This window comes from Sinocyclocheilus anshuiensis, unplaced genomic scaffold (assembly GCF_001515605.1).
Source record: "Sinocyclocheilus anshuiensis isolate Anshui unplaced genomic scaffold, SAMN03320099.WGS_v1.1 scaffold393, whole genome shotgun sequence".
In the NCBI taxonomy this organism is placed as follows: Eukaryota; Metazoa; Chordata; class Actinopteri; order Cypriniformes; family Cyprinidae; genus Sinocyclocheilus; species Sinocyclocheilus anshuiensis.
Window position 1 is genome coordinate 1,301,364 of NW_015536501.1, and position 19,586 is coordinate 1,320,949.

Consider the following 19,586-nt stretch of genomic DNA (forward strand, 5'->3'; position numbering starts at 1 on the left):
TAAGTACTGCCGCTGTAGTTTACACAGAGCACGCTGTAGTAAAACGATCGTGCATTCGAAAGCAGTTTCAATGCCCCGCATATTAATAGCGGCTCCCTAATGCCTGCATTTTATATACAGTATAATTACCCAACGATATAACTGCGAGAGAAAGTATTGAAATATATATTTTCCCTGTGTTTCCTTCCTGCTGTGTGAGCTACTGAAATGAGCCGCACTGCGAAACAGCCAATCAGAGCAGAGCTCAACATTGAGCCGCACTGTGAAACAGCCAATCAGAGCAGAGCTCACCATTATTATTCACGACCCTTCCAAATAAGGTAAAAACAGACCATTTCATTCTAGGGACAAATCCTAGGGTTGTAAATGGACATGTAAAACCATTTCTGGAGATTTTTTGCCCTTACCTTAGCCACACACCTTCTATGTAGATATCAGAGAACAATTTAAAATATTGTATCAATGCATTCTATGGCACCTTTAAAGATCTCTATCTCATTGGCAAGACTTTATCCAAATGGATTTACAGTATAGGATATTTAAGCAATTTAACATTTACTACTCAATAGTTATGTATTTGTATCTTTAGTATGTCTACAGGGTGATGATGCATCATATTATTAAGGGAAATAAATGGAAACATTTGCTGATTTACTTGTTATTGCACAAAAACCATGAAAGGGGACGATCATGTCCCACTAGGGTAAGACGAGTACCTGGGACATATAGACCAGAGAAGTAAACTTATATCATTTTTAATTATTATAATTTGAAAAAGGTGTTATTGTCACTACTGATTCCTGAAGCAGAATTTTGTGACACTCACATTAATTTTACGGTAAAGCCACTTTGAAGCAGTTTGAATGGTATAAAGCGCTATACAAATAAACTTGAATTCAAATACTAAATCTAATATTTTATGTAAATTTAAGTGGTTATAAATTCAATTATTTTAGTGTTTAATAATTTAGATAATTTAAATATGTAAAAATGATAACTTTCATAACTTAATGTAATTTTCATATTTAATCATTTAGAATAGAATAATAAATAAATATTCTAATCATTTAATAAACTATTGTACTATTTAATATTAATAATAACTATATTTGGTGATTTAAAATGATTAAATAATAATCAGAAAAACAACAGATTAAACTGATGTCATAATAGCAATAAACTCTACATTTAGACATAATGATTCCACCAACTGGCCTACAGGTTGTGATGAATCATGAAGATGCTTAAAATGTTAAATATTAAGTGAATTTATAACTGAAATTATTAAATTAATTAAAACACCATCAACAACATGCCACTGCTGGTTTTCTGTCCTAAGTCTGAAAGGGGCATCGTACCCTAATAATCTCACTTTTTACTTCAAAATAAAAATATTTAGTATACAAATCTAAATGAATTACTGTATCCAAAAATACCCCAAATATATATTAAATGCCAAAACATTGTATTATTTAACTGAAAACTTTTTTTCCAGTTTCAATTTGGAACAAATGACGATGTCACAGATTATAAATCATGATATAATCATTCAATAAATGTGTGAAGGCAATCAAAAAAGCTGGTTACCAACCCTGAACTCCATCCCACATCTGCATCTACAGCACACTGTCCCACTCACCTGCCAGACAGCCGGTGGTGTCCATCCACTTCAGCAGCTGTCCTGCACCCAGCTCTCCCTAGTGGTTTGCATGGTAGGGCAGGATGGACTGGCACATCTGCACCTCCACCGGGCCCGACGCTTTCTTCCATCCCTTCTCGCAGGATCCGTCCGTATCTAACGTTCCTCTTGACCAGTTCTGATCCATGAGGCTGATCCGTGTTGAAATAACGGGAGGTCAGCTCGTTTCTCTCTTATCAAGGCTGATGCCAGGTGATCTCAACTCTGGCCAACTTGGACGACCGAGCTGAATACTTCTGCGAGCTGCAGGACACTATGTATTCACACACACTCACACACACACACACACACACACACACCTGTGCTGCAGTTGCTGCTACGACACATGTATTGTGATGTAATCGCCATGTGTGTTTTATTAACTTGTTTTATGCGAGAGTATTAAAGCTGCGGAGTGTCGACGGGTCACGGATGTAATATACTGTAAAATGGCAGAATTGAGGAGCTCTGATGCACCAAAAAATTTCAATTTACATCGGCGATTATCGTACATCAACGAACGACGACGGTGCTACTCATTCTGTGCGAGCGTTTCAGTTCAGTGTTCTGTCAAAAACTGAAGCGAGCGTTTAAATTCGGATTTATTTCGATTGGCCCTCAATATTTTTGATCACCTTTACCTGAAGAGGTACCCTGAAAAACTGTTTGAAAAACAAAATGTTGTGGTGTGGACTTTCGCTATTTAGAGTTAAGGTCTGATTACACCAACTTTCGATGGCGCGATAAACCGTGATGTAGTTGTAGGGTGGATTCTTATTGGCTGTCAGTGTTTTTATCGTTCATCAGAAAAACATTTAACGTTATGAAAAGGCTTGTTCACACCAAGGACAATAAATATAAAGATTTAATAATCATTCTAATTATATGAGAAAGTCTACAGGAAAGTAAAACTACACAGAGGAATGGTACCGCAATACCGCGGTATTTTTCACAAATTTTTTTTCCATCTAATGAACGATAAAAACATTGACAGCCAATCAGAATCCAACCCACTTTAGAAGAGCTGGAGCGTTTGATAATATTAAGACTTCACTATTCTCACAGAATAAAAACAATTACTAAAACATTATCTTTCTTGGTAAGAATGGGCTACAGAGCGATTTTTAAAACCTTATAGTTATTGGAGTGAACTGATCTAAAATTGTAGGCTTGACCAGAAACCAATATGCAATGATAAATAATGCAATTAAATTTTACCGAACAGATAAAATCAAATCAACAAAATAGTATCAGTGACTTTAGTGTAAATTGTATTTAAGACAATTAACTAATAATCTGGCTAACCTTGCTAAACCTTAACCATTTGCACATAAATATTATAAAATGTTAATCTATATATTATAAAAAGCAACAATTTGTATGTTTTCTCTTATGTAAACAGAAAAAAATGTCAATGAACACTAGTGCATACAAAATCACACATAAAAAAACAAGCGAAATGATTTGTCAGTCTGTTAAACAGCAATGAGAAGCTTTATATCAGTATAGGATATTCAAAACTTCTCTGTGTATTTACAAAAGTCAACACAAGGTAGAAAATAAACACTTCACAAAATAAGTCAAATAAGTCAAATGATAATGTTGTACACTCATGATGGGGTCTCTCTCATAGTCAGGAAAAAATCTGGGGCAAAAAGGGCAAATGTTATTACAAATAAACACGAAAACACCTCAGTTATTGTACAGTATTGTTTTAAATAATTCACAGAGACACAGATGAATCAGATCCCCAAGCTATAAAAAAAATTCACATATATATATTTTTGAAATTCTGCAATAATAATATTAATAATAATAATAATAACTCCACTTGAAAAAAAAATAAAAAATAAAATCAAAGCAAATCACAGTTTCTCCGGGTGACACAACAACGGCTGTATAAATAAGTTGATTAGAATGACAGATGTACAGAATTATAATTCCCATCCATGTGCCCTTCCTCTGAATGGACCAGTTTCCTTTTTCCAAAAAATCGTCCTTACTTCCTGTATTCACATGCAAAGATTTTCACAAAGAAAACGTCGTAATATAAGAGCAGTAAACGTTGTATCTGTGTACGTCACATGATTAGGAGTATTTTCAAAACATGACAGAAATATTCTTCGGTAACTGAAGCTAGTGCGACGATCTCAAGTTCAGTTTCGGAAGACGTTCCTCTCGCGTCCCCCAGTTAAGAATTTTGTGTACGTATGGAATGGCTGTTCTTCGTAGGCATCGTCCTGAAAAAGAAATCTCCTGTATATACAAACAAAACCTCCAGGGTATTGATCAGATTGGACTGCATTTGAGGAGCACAGATGTGAGAAGACCGAATACAGTAGGAAATGATCAATTACAGGTGTCAGTTGGAATTACGAACACATTTCCGTTAACGACAACTCAACCCGTTTCAATAAAATATGAATCAAACTCTCATCGATGACACAAAGACGATTATGAATCAATTACAGTGCATCCTCGCTGAGAAATTGATTTTTAGCATTGCGATTCTGCCATTTTACGAACTCGACCCCCACTGCATCTCAATAAGTGTTTCCTGCGATAAATCCGTTTACATAGATCTGTCAATTTACATCTTATTTCAAGAAAATATGATTTTGTTTTCGTTAAAAACAGTTCAAGTCCATCGTCTCTCTTTCTAGGATCAATATATGTCCTTTCATACACACATGCACATGTAACTTTGAATGTACACCCACATATATACACGAAGATATACGTAAATATAGACAGGCTGTTGATTCGTCATTCTCAGCCCAATGTGGTTCAGCTTTGTCTCTCGATGTGACGCGGCTGAGGAGGTGAAAGAATGACATTTGAAGAAAAAAGGAAACGAAGGAAGGAGAGAGAAAGGAGAGGCTTGGACCCATATTCTTCAGAGAGCAGAAGAGGGCTGGCTACAGCGCGCTTGCACAGGTTCCATGTCATGTGGTGGAATCCACCAGGATTTCCAAATGAGGTCTTCACACACTCATGGTCATGTTTGGAGAATACTGCAAGGACATTAGAGTTAGAGAAGCGTTTGAGTGGGTTTTTAAGAACTCTAAAGGAATTGTTTACACTAAAATGAAAATCTGCTGAAATTGGACTCAAACTCATTAACATCTTGGATGACCTGAGAGTGTTTCTTCATCGGGTCTGGAGAAAATTAGCATTCCATCACTTGCTCACCAATGGATCCTCTGAAGTGAATGGGTGCCGTCAGAATGAGAGTCCATACAGCTGATAAAAACATCACAATAATCCACAAGTAATCTCCAGTCCGTCAATTAATATCTTGAGAAGTGAAAAGTTGCATGTTTGTAATAAACAGATACATCAAGGCATTTTTAACGTCAAACCACTGCTTCTGGACAAAATACAAGTCTATAATCCATAACACCACTTCATTCTGTGAAAAAGTCCATCTGCTGTCATCCTCTCACATCAAAATCCACCAAGATATCTGTTTAGAACTGTTTTCATTAGTAAATGGTGCTTGATCTGTGCATATTTCTTTTCTGATTCCGAAGAGATTACTTTTATTACTGTAGAACGTAATATTATGGATAGAGGACTCTATCCATAATGGTTTTAAGATAAAAATGCCTTAATGATGGATTTGTTTTGTACAAACATGCAGCGTTTTGCTTCACAAGACATTAATTGATGGACTGAAGTCATATGGATTACTTGTGGACTCTCATTCTGACGGCACCCATTCACTGCAGAGGATCCATTGGTGAGCAAGTGATGGAACACTACATTTCTTCAAATCTGTTCCGATCAAGAAACAAACTCTTCCACATCTTGGATGACCTGAGGTTGAGTAAACTTTTAGCACAAATGCACTAGCACACAGGAAATGACATACACTCTCATTCTGGAAAGGGTTGAGGAAATTTCCGCCCATTTCTCCGTCATCTCTAGGAGTTCCAGGCTGGTTGCTCATGCTTAGGTTACCAGGAGAGTTCTGTACAGATAGATAGTGTGATTGTTCAGTCCAATAAGGTTTGTGTATGAAGATTAGGGCTGTCAATTTAACACATTTTAATAATAATAATTATAATAAAAGCTGAACTTTTAACAAGACAAGAAACCAAAAATGCCCATCTATCATGTAATGAATTTGATTAAAATATTAATAAATTGACAGTCCTAATTAAAATATGAAACAACAACTCTTACCTTGGGCATACTGTCCATGTCAGCTGATCCTAAAGAAATCATAGATTTCGGATTTTTAAATTATACTGTAGATGTATAGTTGCAAAGGCAGTACTTTTAAAATGCACATTAATCTTCAATGACCACAAGGTGGCATAATCACGCAAGACAAAAAATGACAACAAATCAGGAATTCAAGCATGAAAGCTGCGATTTCACATTGAATTATGACATGCTTTGATACTCTCCAAGCAAAGTAAGTGGACAGCACTCAAAGATGTCCAAGAGTACGTTCTAAAGTGGTTGTTTGTATTAGAGAAGCTCTTACCTAATGATCCATTCATGTGATGAGGCTCCATTCCTGCCATGCCGCCCATCGGACCATCTCCACCCGGACCAATAGGGAACTGTCAAACACACACACAAGCTCATTTAACGTTATTATAAAACTACAGAGAAAGTTTTGTCAGTAAGTACAGAATGAACAAATGCAGCTCAATATGACCTGAGTCGCATGTGTGTAAATATTTTAAACTCATCAGGATCCCCCAGTTAAGAATTTTGTGTACGTATGGAATGGCTGTTCTTCGTAGGCATCGTCCTGAAAAATAAATCTCCTGTATATACAAACAAAACCTCCAGGGTATTGATCAGATTGGACTGCATTTGAGGAGCACAGATGTGAGAAGACCGAATACAGTAGGAAATGATCAATTACAGGTGTCAGTTGGAATTACGAACACATTTCCGTTAACGACAACTCAACCCGTTTCAATAAAATATGAATCAAACTCTCATCGATGACACAAAGACGATTATGAATCAATTACAGTGCGTCCTCGCTGAGAAATTGATTTTTAGCATTGCGATTCTGCCATTTTACGAACTCGACCCCCACTGCATCTCAATAAGTGTTTCCTGCGATAAATCCGTTTACATAGATCTGTCAATTTACATCTTATTTCAAGAAAATATGATTTTGTTTTCGTTAAAAACAGTTCAAGTCCATCGTCTCTCTTTCTAGGATCAATATATGTCCTTTCATACACACATGCACATGTAACTTTGAATGTACACCCACATATATACACGAAGATATACGTAAATATAGACAGGCTGTTGATTCGTCATTCTCAGCCCAATGTGGTTCAGCTTTGTCTCTCGATGTGACGCGGCTGAGGAGGTGAAAGAATGACATTTGAAGAAAAAAGGAAACGAAGGAAGGAGAGAGAAAGGAGAGGCTTGGACCCATATTCTTCAGAGAGCAGAAGAGGGCTGGCTACAGCGCGCTTGCACAGGTTCCATGTCATGTGGTGGAATCCACCAGGATTTCCAAATGAGGTCTTCACACACTCATGGTCATGTTTGGAGAATACTGCAAGGACATTAGAGTTAGAGAAGCGTTTGAGTGGGTTTTTAAGAACTCTAAAGGAATTGTTTACACTAAAATGAAAATCTGCTGAAATTGGACTCAAACTCATTAACATCTTGGATGACCTGAGAGTGTTTCTTCATCGGGTCTGGAGAAAATTAGCATTCCATCACTTGCTCACCAATGGATCCTCTGAAGTGAATGGGTGCCGTCAGAATGAGAGTCCATACAGCTGATAAAAACATCACAATAATCCACAAGTAATCTCCAGTCCGTCAATTAATATCTTGAGAAGTGAAAAGTTGCATGTTTGTAATAAACAGATACATCAAGGCATTTTTAACGTCAAACCACTGCTTCTGGACAAAATACAAGTCTATAATCCATAACACCACTTCATTCTGTGAAAAAGTCCATCTGCTGTCATCCTCTCACATCAAAATCCACCAAGATATCTGTTTAGAACTGTTTTCATTAGTAAATGGTGCTTGATCTGTGCATATTTCTTTTCTGATTCCGAAGAGATTACTTTTATTACTGTAGAACGTAATATTATGGATAGAGGACTCTATCCATAATGGTTTTAAGATAAAAATGCCTTAATGATGGATTTGTTTTGTACAAACATGCAGCGTTTTGCTTCACAAGACATTAATTGATGGACTGAAGTCATATGGATTACTTGTGGACTCTCATTCTGACGGCACCCATTCACTGCAGAGGATCCATTGGTGAGCAAGTGATGGAACACTACATTTCTTCAAATCTGTTCCGATCAAGAAACAAACTCTTCCACATCTTGGATGACCTGAGGTTGAGTAAACTTTTAGCACAAATGCACTAGCACACAGGAAATGACATACACTCTCATTCTGGAAAGGGTTGAGGAAATTTCCGCCCATTTCTCCGTCATCTCTAGGAGTTCCAGGCTGGTTGCTCATGCTTAGGTTACCAGGAGAGTTCTGTACAGATAGATAGTGTGATTGTTCAGTCCAATAAGGTTTGTGTATGAAGATTAGGGCTGTCAATTTAACACATTTTAATAATAATAATTATAATAAAAGCTGAACTTTTAACAAGACAAGAAACCAAAAATGCCCATCTATCATGTAATGAATTTGATTAAAATATTAATAAATTGACAGTCCTAATTAAAATATGAAACAACAACTCTTACCTTGGGCATACTGTCCATGTCAGCTGATCCTAAAGAAATCATAGATTTCGGATTTTTAAATTATACTGTAGATGTATAGTTGCAAAGGCAGTACTTTTAAAATGCACATTAATCTTCAATGACCACAAGGTGGCATAATCACGCAAGACAAAAAATGACAACAAATCAGGAATTCAAGCATGAAAGCTGCGATTTCACATTGAATTATGACATGCTTTGATACTCTCCAAGCAAAGTAAGTGGACAGCACTCAAAGATGTCCAAGAGTACGTTCTAAAGTGGTTGTTTGTATTAGAGAAGCTCTTACCTAATGATCCATTCATGTGATGAGGCTCCATTCCTGCCATGCCGCCCATCGGACCATCTCCACCCGGACCAATAGGGAACTGTCAAACACACACACAAGCTCATTTAACGTTATTATAAAACTACAGAGAAAGTTTTGTCAGTAAGTACAGAATGAACAAATGCAGCTCAATATGACCTGAGTCGCATGTGTGTAAATATTTTAAACTCATCAGGCTCTCTTACATTTTGCCTGTTTCCTCCGGGCGGCACTGTGTTGATCATGGTGTACATATTTTCTCCAGAGTTTGTCGAGTCTGTAGAGGAAAAGCCAAACATACAAGTGCATCAACAACGTTTCAGCCAATGCTCAACTGATATGGCTGGAAAATGTATTTGGACACTTTTGGTCACTAAAGACACACTTAAGTATGTAAGTAAATAAATATTTATAAGTTTTAAAAACTAAAAATGATTCAAATAAATAAAAATATATACATATATAAATAAATCAAACACTCAAAAATATTGTAAAATATAAATACAAAAAAAAGTTATTGTTATAAAAAATATATAACATTTATGAAGTAAAATAATGCTATTGGTATCATTTAAAATTTTAAATAAATATATATAAATAAAACATTTAAATATAAGAAATGTATTTTTATAAATTACAAATTATTTAAAAAATAAAATTATATGCATGTACATAAATAAAACAAAATATTTTATTGCTTTATTTAAAAAAAAATAAAATGTTAAATAAAAATGTTATTGTTAGTTATAATATAAAAATGTTATAATTAAAACAATACATTATATAAAAATATATTATATAAATTATATATTGTATAATATATATACTTTATGTTTGTGTGTGAACTTTTTTTTATATTATATATAATTTTATTTTATTTTATTTTTCCCCCTCAATATATCTATCCATAATTAAATTAATCTTTGCATGAAAAACTATCTTCTGTAGTCCTACCTGCAGGGCTAGGCATGATGGGAGTCCCCGGGGGCCCTCCTCCTCCGGGTGGACCCTGAGAAAGAGAGAAGACAAATATTGTTCTGAATCTCATGTAACACAGATTAATTAGTTATATTTGCATGCACTTATGGCATGTACAGGTGTAATTGTGAAGACAGTCCTGTGTGTGTGTGTGTGTGTGTGTGGTTCATGACAGAGGCCTGAGGCCCTTGCTGTGGTCAGCACTGTGCATATCTGCTTCATCCTCCCTCTTCCCAAATCTAATTATCTCTCCCCCTTTCTGCTGACTCGGCTCTGCTTTCCCGAGCAGCTCGTCTTGTCTGGCTGCTTTCAGTGAGCTACCACAGCTTCCCTTCCACAAATCATCTCAGCCGGGAGTTACTGACAGCGGTTTAACTGAATATCTTGTGTAAATGTCTTAAAATGATGTGTTTAATCACACTGGGTATCTCAAATGTGCTTCAATGTATCTGGCAATGTCTAGTTGTGTGAGATTTTCACTTGATTTTTCACCAGTTTTTTAGATGTCATTCTACAAGCTATGTGCCTCATTTAAACAAATATACATATTCAGTATATGACATAATATAATACTATATCCAGTACAAATGTCTAAACATTCTTAAATCAAAACACATTTGCTAGAGAAGCAAAATGACTTAAGATTTGATGTTTTTAAAGAAACTATCAAAATTAAGTGAGTTTATGCTTAATGCAAGAAAGAAATGGGGTGAGAAAAAGAAACTTAATTCAAAGAGAAAATATTTTTCCTGACCTCACTGGCAGATAATTTTTATGTTTTAAGCAAAAATTCACCTATTTTTTTATATTTGTTTCATAAAACAGTACTTAAAATTGTCATTTTGCATCTCATAAATGTATCTAGAAAATACAATTTCAGTCTTTCTACTTAAAATGTAAAAATGTTTCTTGAGCAGCAAATCAGCATATTAGAATGATTTCTGAAGGTTCGTGTGACACTGAAGACGGGAGTAATGACGCTGAAAATTCAGCATTGCATCACAGAAATAAATGACATTTTACAATATATTACAATAGACAACAGCTATTTTAAACTGCAATAATATTTCACAATTTTACTGTTTTTACTGTATTTTTGATTAAATAAATGCAGCCTTGGTGAGCAGGAGAGACTTCTTTTAATAACAAAAAAAACTTTTGACCAAACAGTATTTAAATATTTTCTAGTAATGACTAGTAACAACATTTATTGGCTTCCACGACTGAGGACACAGAACTATCTGCGATCTGATGCATGTCTAACAGCTGGACGTGAGCATTCATGGCTGTAAATGGAGAGGGTCACGGCACTTACCACATAACCCCCTGGAGATGCCGAGGAGTACGGGATCTTAAATGCCACGTGGATCCGATCAGACAGAAAAAACAGAGAATGTCAACAAATCTGATGCTCTTCAAGTGCAAACCTACAGCTGTAGTGGCTGACTTTTCACAAGGACTGATTGGAGAAATGACTCACCGAGTTGGAATTTGGTGGATTTGGCCACGGTCTTCCTCCGGGACCCCTGTAATAGGGAGAGACGTGTTGTACTCATTGACTATTGTATGGCTAAGTAGGAAATAATCTTTGTTATTAGGCAAGTACTTGTTAGTGTAATAGGAAGTACGTACATATTCATCCCAGGCATCCCAGGACCCCCAAGAGCATTGAGTGGTGGTCTCATGCCTCCTCCATATGCCTGGAAAGATAGAAAGAAATGTAGTGAAGTGTCTTTGCATATAATTTAGATGAGAGATCTAGGGCTGCCCCCTAATAGTCGACTAATCGTTAGTCGACCAGAAGAGACTTGGTCGACCAAAATTGTATTAGTTGCAGGAAAAAAAAATCCCCAGGTGAAGTCATGCAGTTTGTGACTAACAGATCGTTAACGGCTGGTCTATGGTAATACAGTTCATCGGGCAGGACATCCAAATGCTCGCCTATCATTCATCGACCTCAAATATGGCTTATCATCTGAAATATGTAAGTATTAGCAACTTTACATGGCCGCTCAATCTAATGTTAAGCTCGAGAAATGTGCGGAGTGTAGAAGCTCACTCACTGCAGGACAGATGGAGGCACCGGTGAGCTCACTTACTCCTAAAATACTCAGTCAGTTTTGGTAATTCAGATAAGAGTAATACATCTTTCAAATCTGTAAAGACTCTACATTTGTTTGTGTGCACTCACAATAACAACAAAACATGCTTTTGTAAAATAATGAAAGCAAACATGATGCGCTTTCTGCCGTCTCGGTCTCTGTGAACTTGAGCGTGAAACTCTGTGTATATCTTTGCCTTACAGACATTAAAAATATATCTATAGAAAGTGAAACAAATTCTCAGATTATGTAATCCGTATGAAACATGCATACAAGCGCAGCAGTACTGCGGAGATGACGAGTCAGTGTCGCCGAATTCATCTCTTAAACCAAAACAAAGAAAGCACTTGTTTATCAGTGAATTATTAAAATGTTAATGCAGTCTCCTTACTGTTTTTCCCTGACACATTCATAATCATTCATTACTTCTGCTGGTGCACTGTGGCAAGCTTTATGCATGTGCTTGAGCGCTTATTAGGCTATGTAGGCAATTAAAGGCTCATTATAATGATTTAAATGGTTTATTAATAAACGTGCGATTAGTCGACTAATGCTTGAACGACTGAACGACTACTAGTCGACCAGAAAAATCCTTAGTCGAGGGCAGCCCTAGAGAGATCAAAACATACGGGTGTGATGGTCATACCTGTGGCCCAAGGGGTACCATCCCTCTGGGCGGAGTCATTCTCTGCATAGCCCCGCCCATATTTGGATGACCTGTCCAATCAAATGATCAGATGGAAACGAGTGGTAAATGCATTAGTTGAATCTCATGAAAGCGGTCAAGAAATGCCCAAAAAAATTTAAAAATAAATAACATATATATATATATATATTGAATTCATGTTGTCAATTTACATTTCTATTACAAGATATTTTGACATAATATTAATAATGTGCATTTAATATGGTAATATTAAATATTCACTATTACTATAGTAATATACATATTAGAATAATAAAAGTGGATATTTAATATAGAATAATATATAATATATAAATGACCTATTTTTATTTAGGATCATAATATTTTCATGACAATTAACCATCAAGCAATTGCTCTCATTATTATAACATGAAACAAAACAACATTATTATTTAATTTATGATGATTAAAAAATAAAACTTGTCCAGACTTGATTTTCATTACTGAATTACCATAATGAGAATGAGATTTTTTTTTTCTCGCATTACGATAATGAGAATTCTGGGGGAAAAGTGCTTAATTGTTATGAAAATAATGTCATCATGGACAAAATGGTCCTAAAATAGGCTTCATTTTCTTTACGTAAAATATAATTTATTTTTCGTTTTGATTCAGGTGTTAAATATGACCCAAATATTTCTTTGTGAGATTAACATTGTAAGGTTTAATTGCAAGCAAACCTTGTTGTCTTGATGGGTCCATACCACTGGGTAATAACGGCTGGTTTCCAGGGACTCCACCTAACGCCTGAACCAGTAAGATACAGTACAAATTAACATACACTTGTCAACATCTTCCAAGCAGGAGTAGATAAGGCCCATTAGGTGCCCTTGGGCTATGACATTAGATCAGGACCCAAAATATCACATTCATGCAGTCTGACTGGAAATAAAATGTATAGCCTTAAGTGACAGGAATAGGAAAAATATATATTATTTGAGGGAAATATTTGTCTTGGCTGAAAAGTCTTAGCATGACTCACAGCAAGTCAATTAGACAAGACTACAATAAAACATTTAAAGCTCCAATCACTCCATTATGAGTTTGTATTTCTATATTGAGATGGCATTGTGTATTAAAACTAAACTGAAATGGAAAAGCACCTGGTTGGGTATTCTGAGAGGAGGTCTGGGGCCGCCAGGATAACGGGATGACATGAAAGGCTAGAAAAAAGAAGAGATATCACGTGAAATCAGCAACTTCCTACTGTAAAGTCAACATAAAATCAAAATTGAGTAACGTATATTGGCTCACTAAAACCGTCACTAAAGCAACAGCTAGATAGCCAGCAGTGACCATACTGAACTGGGTCTGTTTTAAGATCAGTACACAGTGAGCTAGCTTTACTTCAGCTCTGGGGGCATTTACTTAAAGCTCGAGCAAATCAATAGCACCGAGAAAGTCTCAGGAGAACAGAAAACAATTATTTCCAAGCATCCAAGCGAACGAGGCCATTTCCACCTCCACATCTGAGGTAAGATTAAGAAAAAACCCTTGATGACAAAGTAAACATACTACATGTATCTAAGACGAGAAGGCTCAAGAAAACATCCCTATATACACTACAGAACAACCGGTTTGGTCAGTAAGATTTTTTAATGTTTTTGAAGAAAGTCTCTTATGCAAACATACAGTAAAAACAGACATTTTCTGAAATATTACAATTTAAAATAACTTGTTTTCTAATTGAATATATCTTAACGTAATTTATTCATGTGATGCAAAGCTGAATTTTCAGCATCATTACTCCAGTCTTCAGTGTCACATGATCCTTCAGAAATCATTCTAATATACTGATTTGTTGCTCAAGAAACATTTCATATTATTAACAATGTTGAAAACAATTGTGCTGCTTAATATTTTTGTGGAAACCATGATGCATGTTTTTCAGGTTTCTTTGATGATTAAAAAGTAGTAGAATGAATTAATATATTGAATTTTTTTTACATTCTATATATTGTGACGAGCGTCCCGAAGCTTCATCAGCGTCGCCCTGGAAACAAGCGAGGAGCACCTGGCCATCATCATCACAGGCTGATCGGTCACAGCTGCACCTCATCAGGCGGCGGCTACATAAGCCACGCAAGCCCTGCCATCTGAGAGATTCCTCCATGAGACTGAGCACTAACTCGCCCTCTCATTTTTCCCACAGAAAGCAGCGTGTGACCGACCAGCCCCACAGGAGCACTGCACGGACCCTCTGCACTGGGAAGACGGAAGAGAGCACTCACGGCACCGGAGCACCTACCTGGACCTTTCTCACTAGCACCCATCACACCAATAAATCCACCCTCCGGGTTATTGATTGAGATTACTTGTAGTGTGATTCTTCACCCCGTTACACTGGTGGAGAATGCACGCGAATCAGTGAAGAATCACCGACAAGCGATCTTCTTCACCTCACCTTTTTTGATGTGTTTAATCACACTGGGTATCTCAAATGTGCTTCAATGTATCTGGCAATGTCTAGTTGTGTGAGATTTTCACTTGATTTTTCACCAGTTTTTTAGATGTCATTCTACAAGCTATGTGCCTCATTTAAACAAATATACATATTCAGTATATGACATAATATAATACTATATCCAGTACAAATGTCTAAACATTCTTAAATCAAAACACATTTGCTAGAGAAGCAAAATGACTTAAGATTTGATGTTTTTAAAGAAACTATCAAAATTAAGTGAGTTTATGCTTAATGCAAGAAAGAAATGGGGTGAGAAAAAGAAACTTAATTCAAAGAGAAAATATTTTTCCTGACCTCACTGGCAGATAATTTTTATGTTTTAAGCAAAAATTCACCTATTTTTTTATATTTGTTTCATAAAACAGTACTTAAAATTGTCATTTTGCATCTCATAAATGTATCTAGAAAATACAATTTCAGTCTTTCTACTTAAAATGTAAAAATGTTTCTTGAGCAGCAAATCAGCATATTAGAATGATTTCTGAAGGTTCGTGTGACACTGAAGACGGGAGTAATGACGCTGAAAATTCAGCATTGCATCACAGAAATAAATGACATTTTACAATATATTACAATAGACAACAGCTATTTTAAACTGCAATAATATTTCACAATTTTACTGTTTTTACTGTATTTTTGATTAAATAAATGCAGCCTTGGTGAGCAGGAGAGACTTCTTTTAATAACAAAAAAAACTTTTGACCAAACAGTATTTAAATATTTTCTAGTAATGACTAGTAACAACATTTATTGGCTTCCACGACTGAGGACACAGAACTATCTGCGATCTGATGCATGTCTAACAGCTGGACGTGAGCATTCATGGCTGTAAATGGAGAGGGTCACGGCACTTACCACATAACCCCCTGGAGATGCCGAGGAGTACGGGATCTTAAATGCCACGTGGATCCGATCAGACAGAAAAAACAGAGAATGTCAACAAATCTGATGCTCTTCAAGTGCAAACCTACAGCTGTAGTGGCTGACTTTTCACAAGGACTGATTGGAGAAATGACTCACCGAGTTGGAATTTGGTGGATTTGGCCACGGTCTTCCTCCGGGACCCCTGTAATAGGGAGAGACGTGTTGTACTCATTGACTATTGTATGGCTAAGTAGGAAATAATCTTTGTTATTAGGCAAGTACTTGTTAGTGTAATAGGAAGTACGTACATATTCATCCCAGGCATCCCAGGACCCCCAAGAGCATTGAGTGGTGGTCTCATGCCTCCTCCATATGCCTGGAAAGATAGAAAGAAATGTAGTGAAGTGTCTTTGCATATAATTTAGATGAGAGATCTAGGGCTGCCCCCTAATAGTCGACTAATCGTTAGTCGACCAGAAGAGACTTGGTCGACCAAAATTGTATTAGTTGCAGGAAAAAAAAATCCCCAGGTGAAGTCATGCAGTTTGTGACTAACAGATCGTTAACGGCTGGTCTATGGTAATACAGTTCATCGGGCAGGACATCCAAATGCTCGCCTATCATTCATCGACCTCAAATATGGCTTATCATCTGACTCTACATTTGTTTGTGTGCACTCACAATAACAACAAAACATGCTTTTGTAAAATAATGAAAGCAAACATGATGCGCTTTCTGCCGTCTCGGTCTCTGTGAACTTGAGCGTGAAACTCTGTGTATATCTTTGCCTTACAGACATTAAAAATATATCTATAGAAAGTGAAACAAATTCTCAGATTATGTAATCCGTATGAAACATGCATACAAGCGCAGCAGTACTGCGGAGATGACGAGTCAGTGTCGCCGAATTCATCTCTTAAACCAAAACAAAGAAAGCACTTGTTTATCAGTGAATTATTAAAATGTTAATGCAGTCTCCTTACTGTTTTTCCCTGACACATTCATAATCATTCATTACTTCTGCTGGTGCACTGTGGCAAGCTTTATGCATGTGCTTGAGCGCTTATTAGGCTATGTAGGCAATTAAAGACTCATAATAATGATTTAAATGGTTTATTAATAAACGTGCGATTAGTCGACTAATGCTTGAACGACTGAACGACTACTAGTCGACCAGAAAAATCCTTAGTCGAGGGCAGCCCTAGAGAGATCAAAACATACGGGTGTGATGGTCATACCTGTGGCCCAAGGGGTACCATCCCTCTGGGCGGAGTCATTCTCTGCATAGCCCCGCCCATATTTGGATGACCTGTCCAATCAAATGATCAGATGGAAACGAGTGGTAAATGCATTAGTTGAATCTCATGAAAGCGGTCAAGAAATGCCCAAAAAAATTTAAAAATAAATAACATATATATATATATATATATTGAATTCATGTTGTCAATTTACATTTCTATTACAAGATATTTTGACATAATATTAATAATGTGCATTTAATATGGTAATATTAAATATTCACTATTACTATAGTAATATACATATTAGAATAATAAAAGTGGATATTTAATATAGAATAATATATAATATATAAATGACCTATTTTTATTTAGGATCATAATATTTTCATGACAATTAACCATCAAGCAATTGCTCTCATTATTATAACATGAAACAAAACAACATTATTATTTAATTTATGATGATTAAAAAATAAAACTTGTCCAGACTTGATTTTCATTACTGAATTACCATAATGAGAATGAGATTTTTTTTTTCTCGCATTACGATAATGAGAATTCTGGGGGAAAAGTGCTTAATTGTTATGAAAATAATGTCATCATGGACAAAATGGTCCTAAAATAGGCTTCATTTTCTTTACGTAAAATATAATTTATTTTTCGTTTTGATTCAGGTGTTAAATATGACCCAAATATTTCTTTGTGAGATTAACATTGTAAGGTTTAATTGCAAGCAAACCTTGTTGTCTTGATGGGTCCATACCACTGGGTAATAACGGCTGGTTTCCAGGGACTCCACCTAACGCCTGAACCAGTAAGATACAGTACAAATTAACATACACTTGTCAACATCTTCCAAGCAGGAGTAGATAAGGCCCATTAGGTGCCCTTGGGCTATGACATTAGATCAGGACCCAAAATATCACATTCATGCAGTCTGACTGGAAATAAAATGTATAGCCTTAAGTGACAGGAATAGGAAAAATATATATTATTTGAGGGAAATATTTGTCTTGGCTGAAAAGTCTTAGCATGACTCACAGCAAGTCAATTAGACAAGACTACAATAAAACATTTAAAGCTCCAATCACTCCATTATGAGTTTGTATTTCTATATTGAGATGGCATTGTGTATTAAAACTAAACTGAAATGGAAAAGCACCTGGTTGGGTATTCTGAGAGGAGGTCTGGGGCCGCCAGGATAACGGGATGACATGAAAGGCTAGAAAAAAGAAGAGATATCACGTGAAATCAGCAACTTCCTACTGTAAAGTCAACATAAAATCAAAATTGAGTAACGTATATTGGCTCACTAAAACCGTCACTAAAGCAACAGCTAGATAGCCAGCAGTGACCATACTGAACTGGGTCTGTTTTAAGATCAGTACACAGTGAGCTAGCTTTACTTCAGCTCTGGGGGCATTTACTTAAAGCTCGAGCAAATCAATAGCACCGAGAAAGTCTCAGGAGAACAGAAAACAATTATTTCCAAGCATCCAAGCGAACGAGGCCATTTCCACCTCCACATCTGAGGTAAGATTAAGAAAAAACCCTTGATGACAAAGTAAACATACTACATGTATCTAAGACGAGAAGGCTCAAGAAAACATCCCTATATACACTACAGAACAACCGGTTTGGTCAGTAAGATTTTTTAATGTTTTTGAAGAAAGTCTCTTATGCAAACATACAGTAAAAACAGACATTTTCTGAAATATTACAATTTAAAATAACTTGTTTTCTAATTGAATATATCTTAACGTAATTTATTCATGTGATGCAAAGCTGAATTTTCAGCATCATTACGCCAGTCTTCAGTGTCACATGATCCTTCAGAAATCATTCTAATATACTGATTTGTTGCTCAAGAAACATTTCATATTATTAACAATGTTGAAAACAATTGTGCTGCTTAATATTTTTGTGGAAACCATGATGCATGTTTTTCAGGTTTCTTTGATGATTAAAAAGTAGTAGAATGAATTAATATATTGAATTTTTTTTACATTCTATATATTGTGACGAGCGTCCCGAAGCTTCATCAGCGTCGCCCTGGAAACAAGCGAGGAGCACCTGGCCATCATCATCACAGGCTGATCGGTCACAGCTGCACCTCATCAGGCGGCGGCTACATAAGCCACGCAAGCCCTGCCATCTGAGAGATTCCTCCATGAGACTGAGCACTAACTCGCCCTCTCATTTTTCCCACAGAAAGCAGCGTGTGACCGACCAGCCCCACAGGAGCACTGCACGGACCCTCTGCACTGGGAAGACGGAAGAGAGCACTCACGGCACCGGAGCACCTACCTGGACCTTTCTCACTAGCACCCATCACACCAATAAATCCACCCTCCGGGTTATTGATTGAGATTACTTGTAGTGTGATTCTTCACCCCGTTACACTGGTGGAGAATGCACGCGAATCAGTGAAGAATCACCGACAAGAGATCTTCTTCACCTCACCTTTTTTCCTTGTTTTTGTCTCCGGGTTCTGTCACAGGCGAGCGCT

At 36.4% G+C, this 19,586-nt stretch overlaps 2 protein-coding genes and 1 long non-coding RNA gene across 3 annotated transcripts in view; 1 reads left to right on the forward strand and 2 right to left on the reverse strand.

Moving 5' to 3' along the window:
• LOC107689813 (acyl-coenzyme A thioesterase 12-like) overlaps positions 1-1,799 on the forward strand; it is a 9,914-nt gene extending 8,115 nt beyond the window's left edge. Inside the window, exon 11 of the mRNA XM_016487982.1 lies at positions 1,623-1,799. Coding sequence (XP_016343468.1) covers positions 1,623-1,799 — 177 coding nt within the window. The remainder of the gene's footprint in view (positions 1-1,622) is intronic.
• Positions 1,800-3,153: 1,354 nt separating this feature from the next.
• LOC107689954 (uncharacterized) lies at positions 3,154-6,246 on the reverse strand. The gene is made up of 4 exons (XR_001634382.1): positions 6,174-6,246; positions 5,867-5,895; positions 5,553-5,651; positions 3,154-4,692 (listed from the first exon to the last, which is right to left on the reverse strand). It is a non-coding gene; the product is annotated as an uncharacterized LOC107689954 (long non-coding RNA).
• Positions 6,247-6,395: 149 nt separating this feature from the next.
• ssbp2b (single stranded DNA binding protein 2b) overlaps positions 6,396-19,586 on the reverse strand; it is an 80,048-nt gene continuing 66,857 nt past the window's right edge. Inside the window, exons 6-17 of the mRNA XM_016487357.1 lie at positions 18,240-18,299; positions 17,817-17,883; positions 17,075-17,145; positions 16,145-16,212; positions 15,993-16,038; positions 15,828-15,863; positions 9,674-9,728; positions 8,926-8,996; positions 8,702-8,780; positions 8,395-8,423; positions 8,081-8,179; positions 6,396-7,220 (exon numbers count right to left, since the gene is read on the reverse strand). Of these exons, the coding sequence (XP_016342843.1) occupies positions 7,191-7,220; positions 8,081-8,179; positions 8,395-8,423; positions 8,702-8,780; positions 8,926-8,996; positions 9,674-9,728; positions 15,828-15,863; positions 15,993-16,038; positions 16,145-16,212; positions 17,075-17,145; positions 17,817-17,883; positions 18,240-18,299 (711 nt within the window). The 3' untranslated portion in view covers positions 6,396-7,190. The remainder of the gene's footprint in view (positions 7,221-8,080; positions 8,180-8,394; positions 8,424-8,701; positions 8,781-8,925; positions 8,997-9,673; positions 9,729-15,827; positions 15,864-15,992; positions 16,039-16,144; positions 16,213-17,074; positions 17,146-17,816; positions 17,884-18,239; positions 18,300-19,586) is intronic.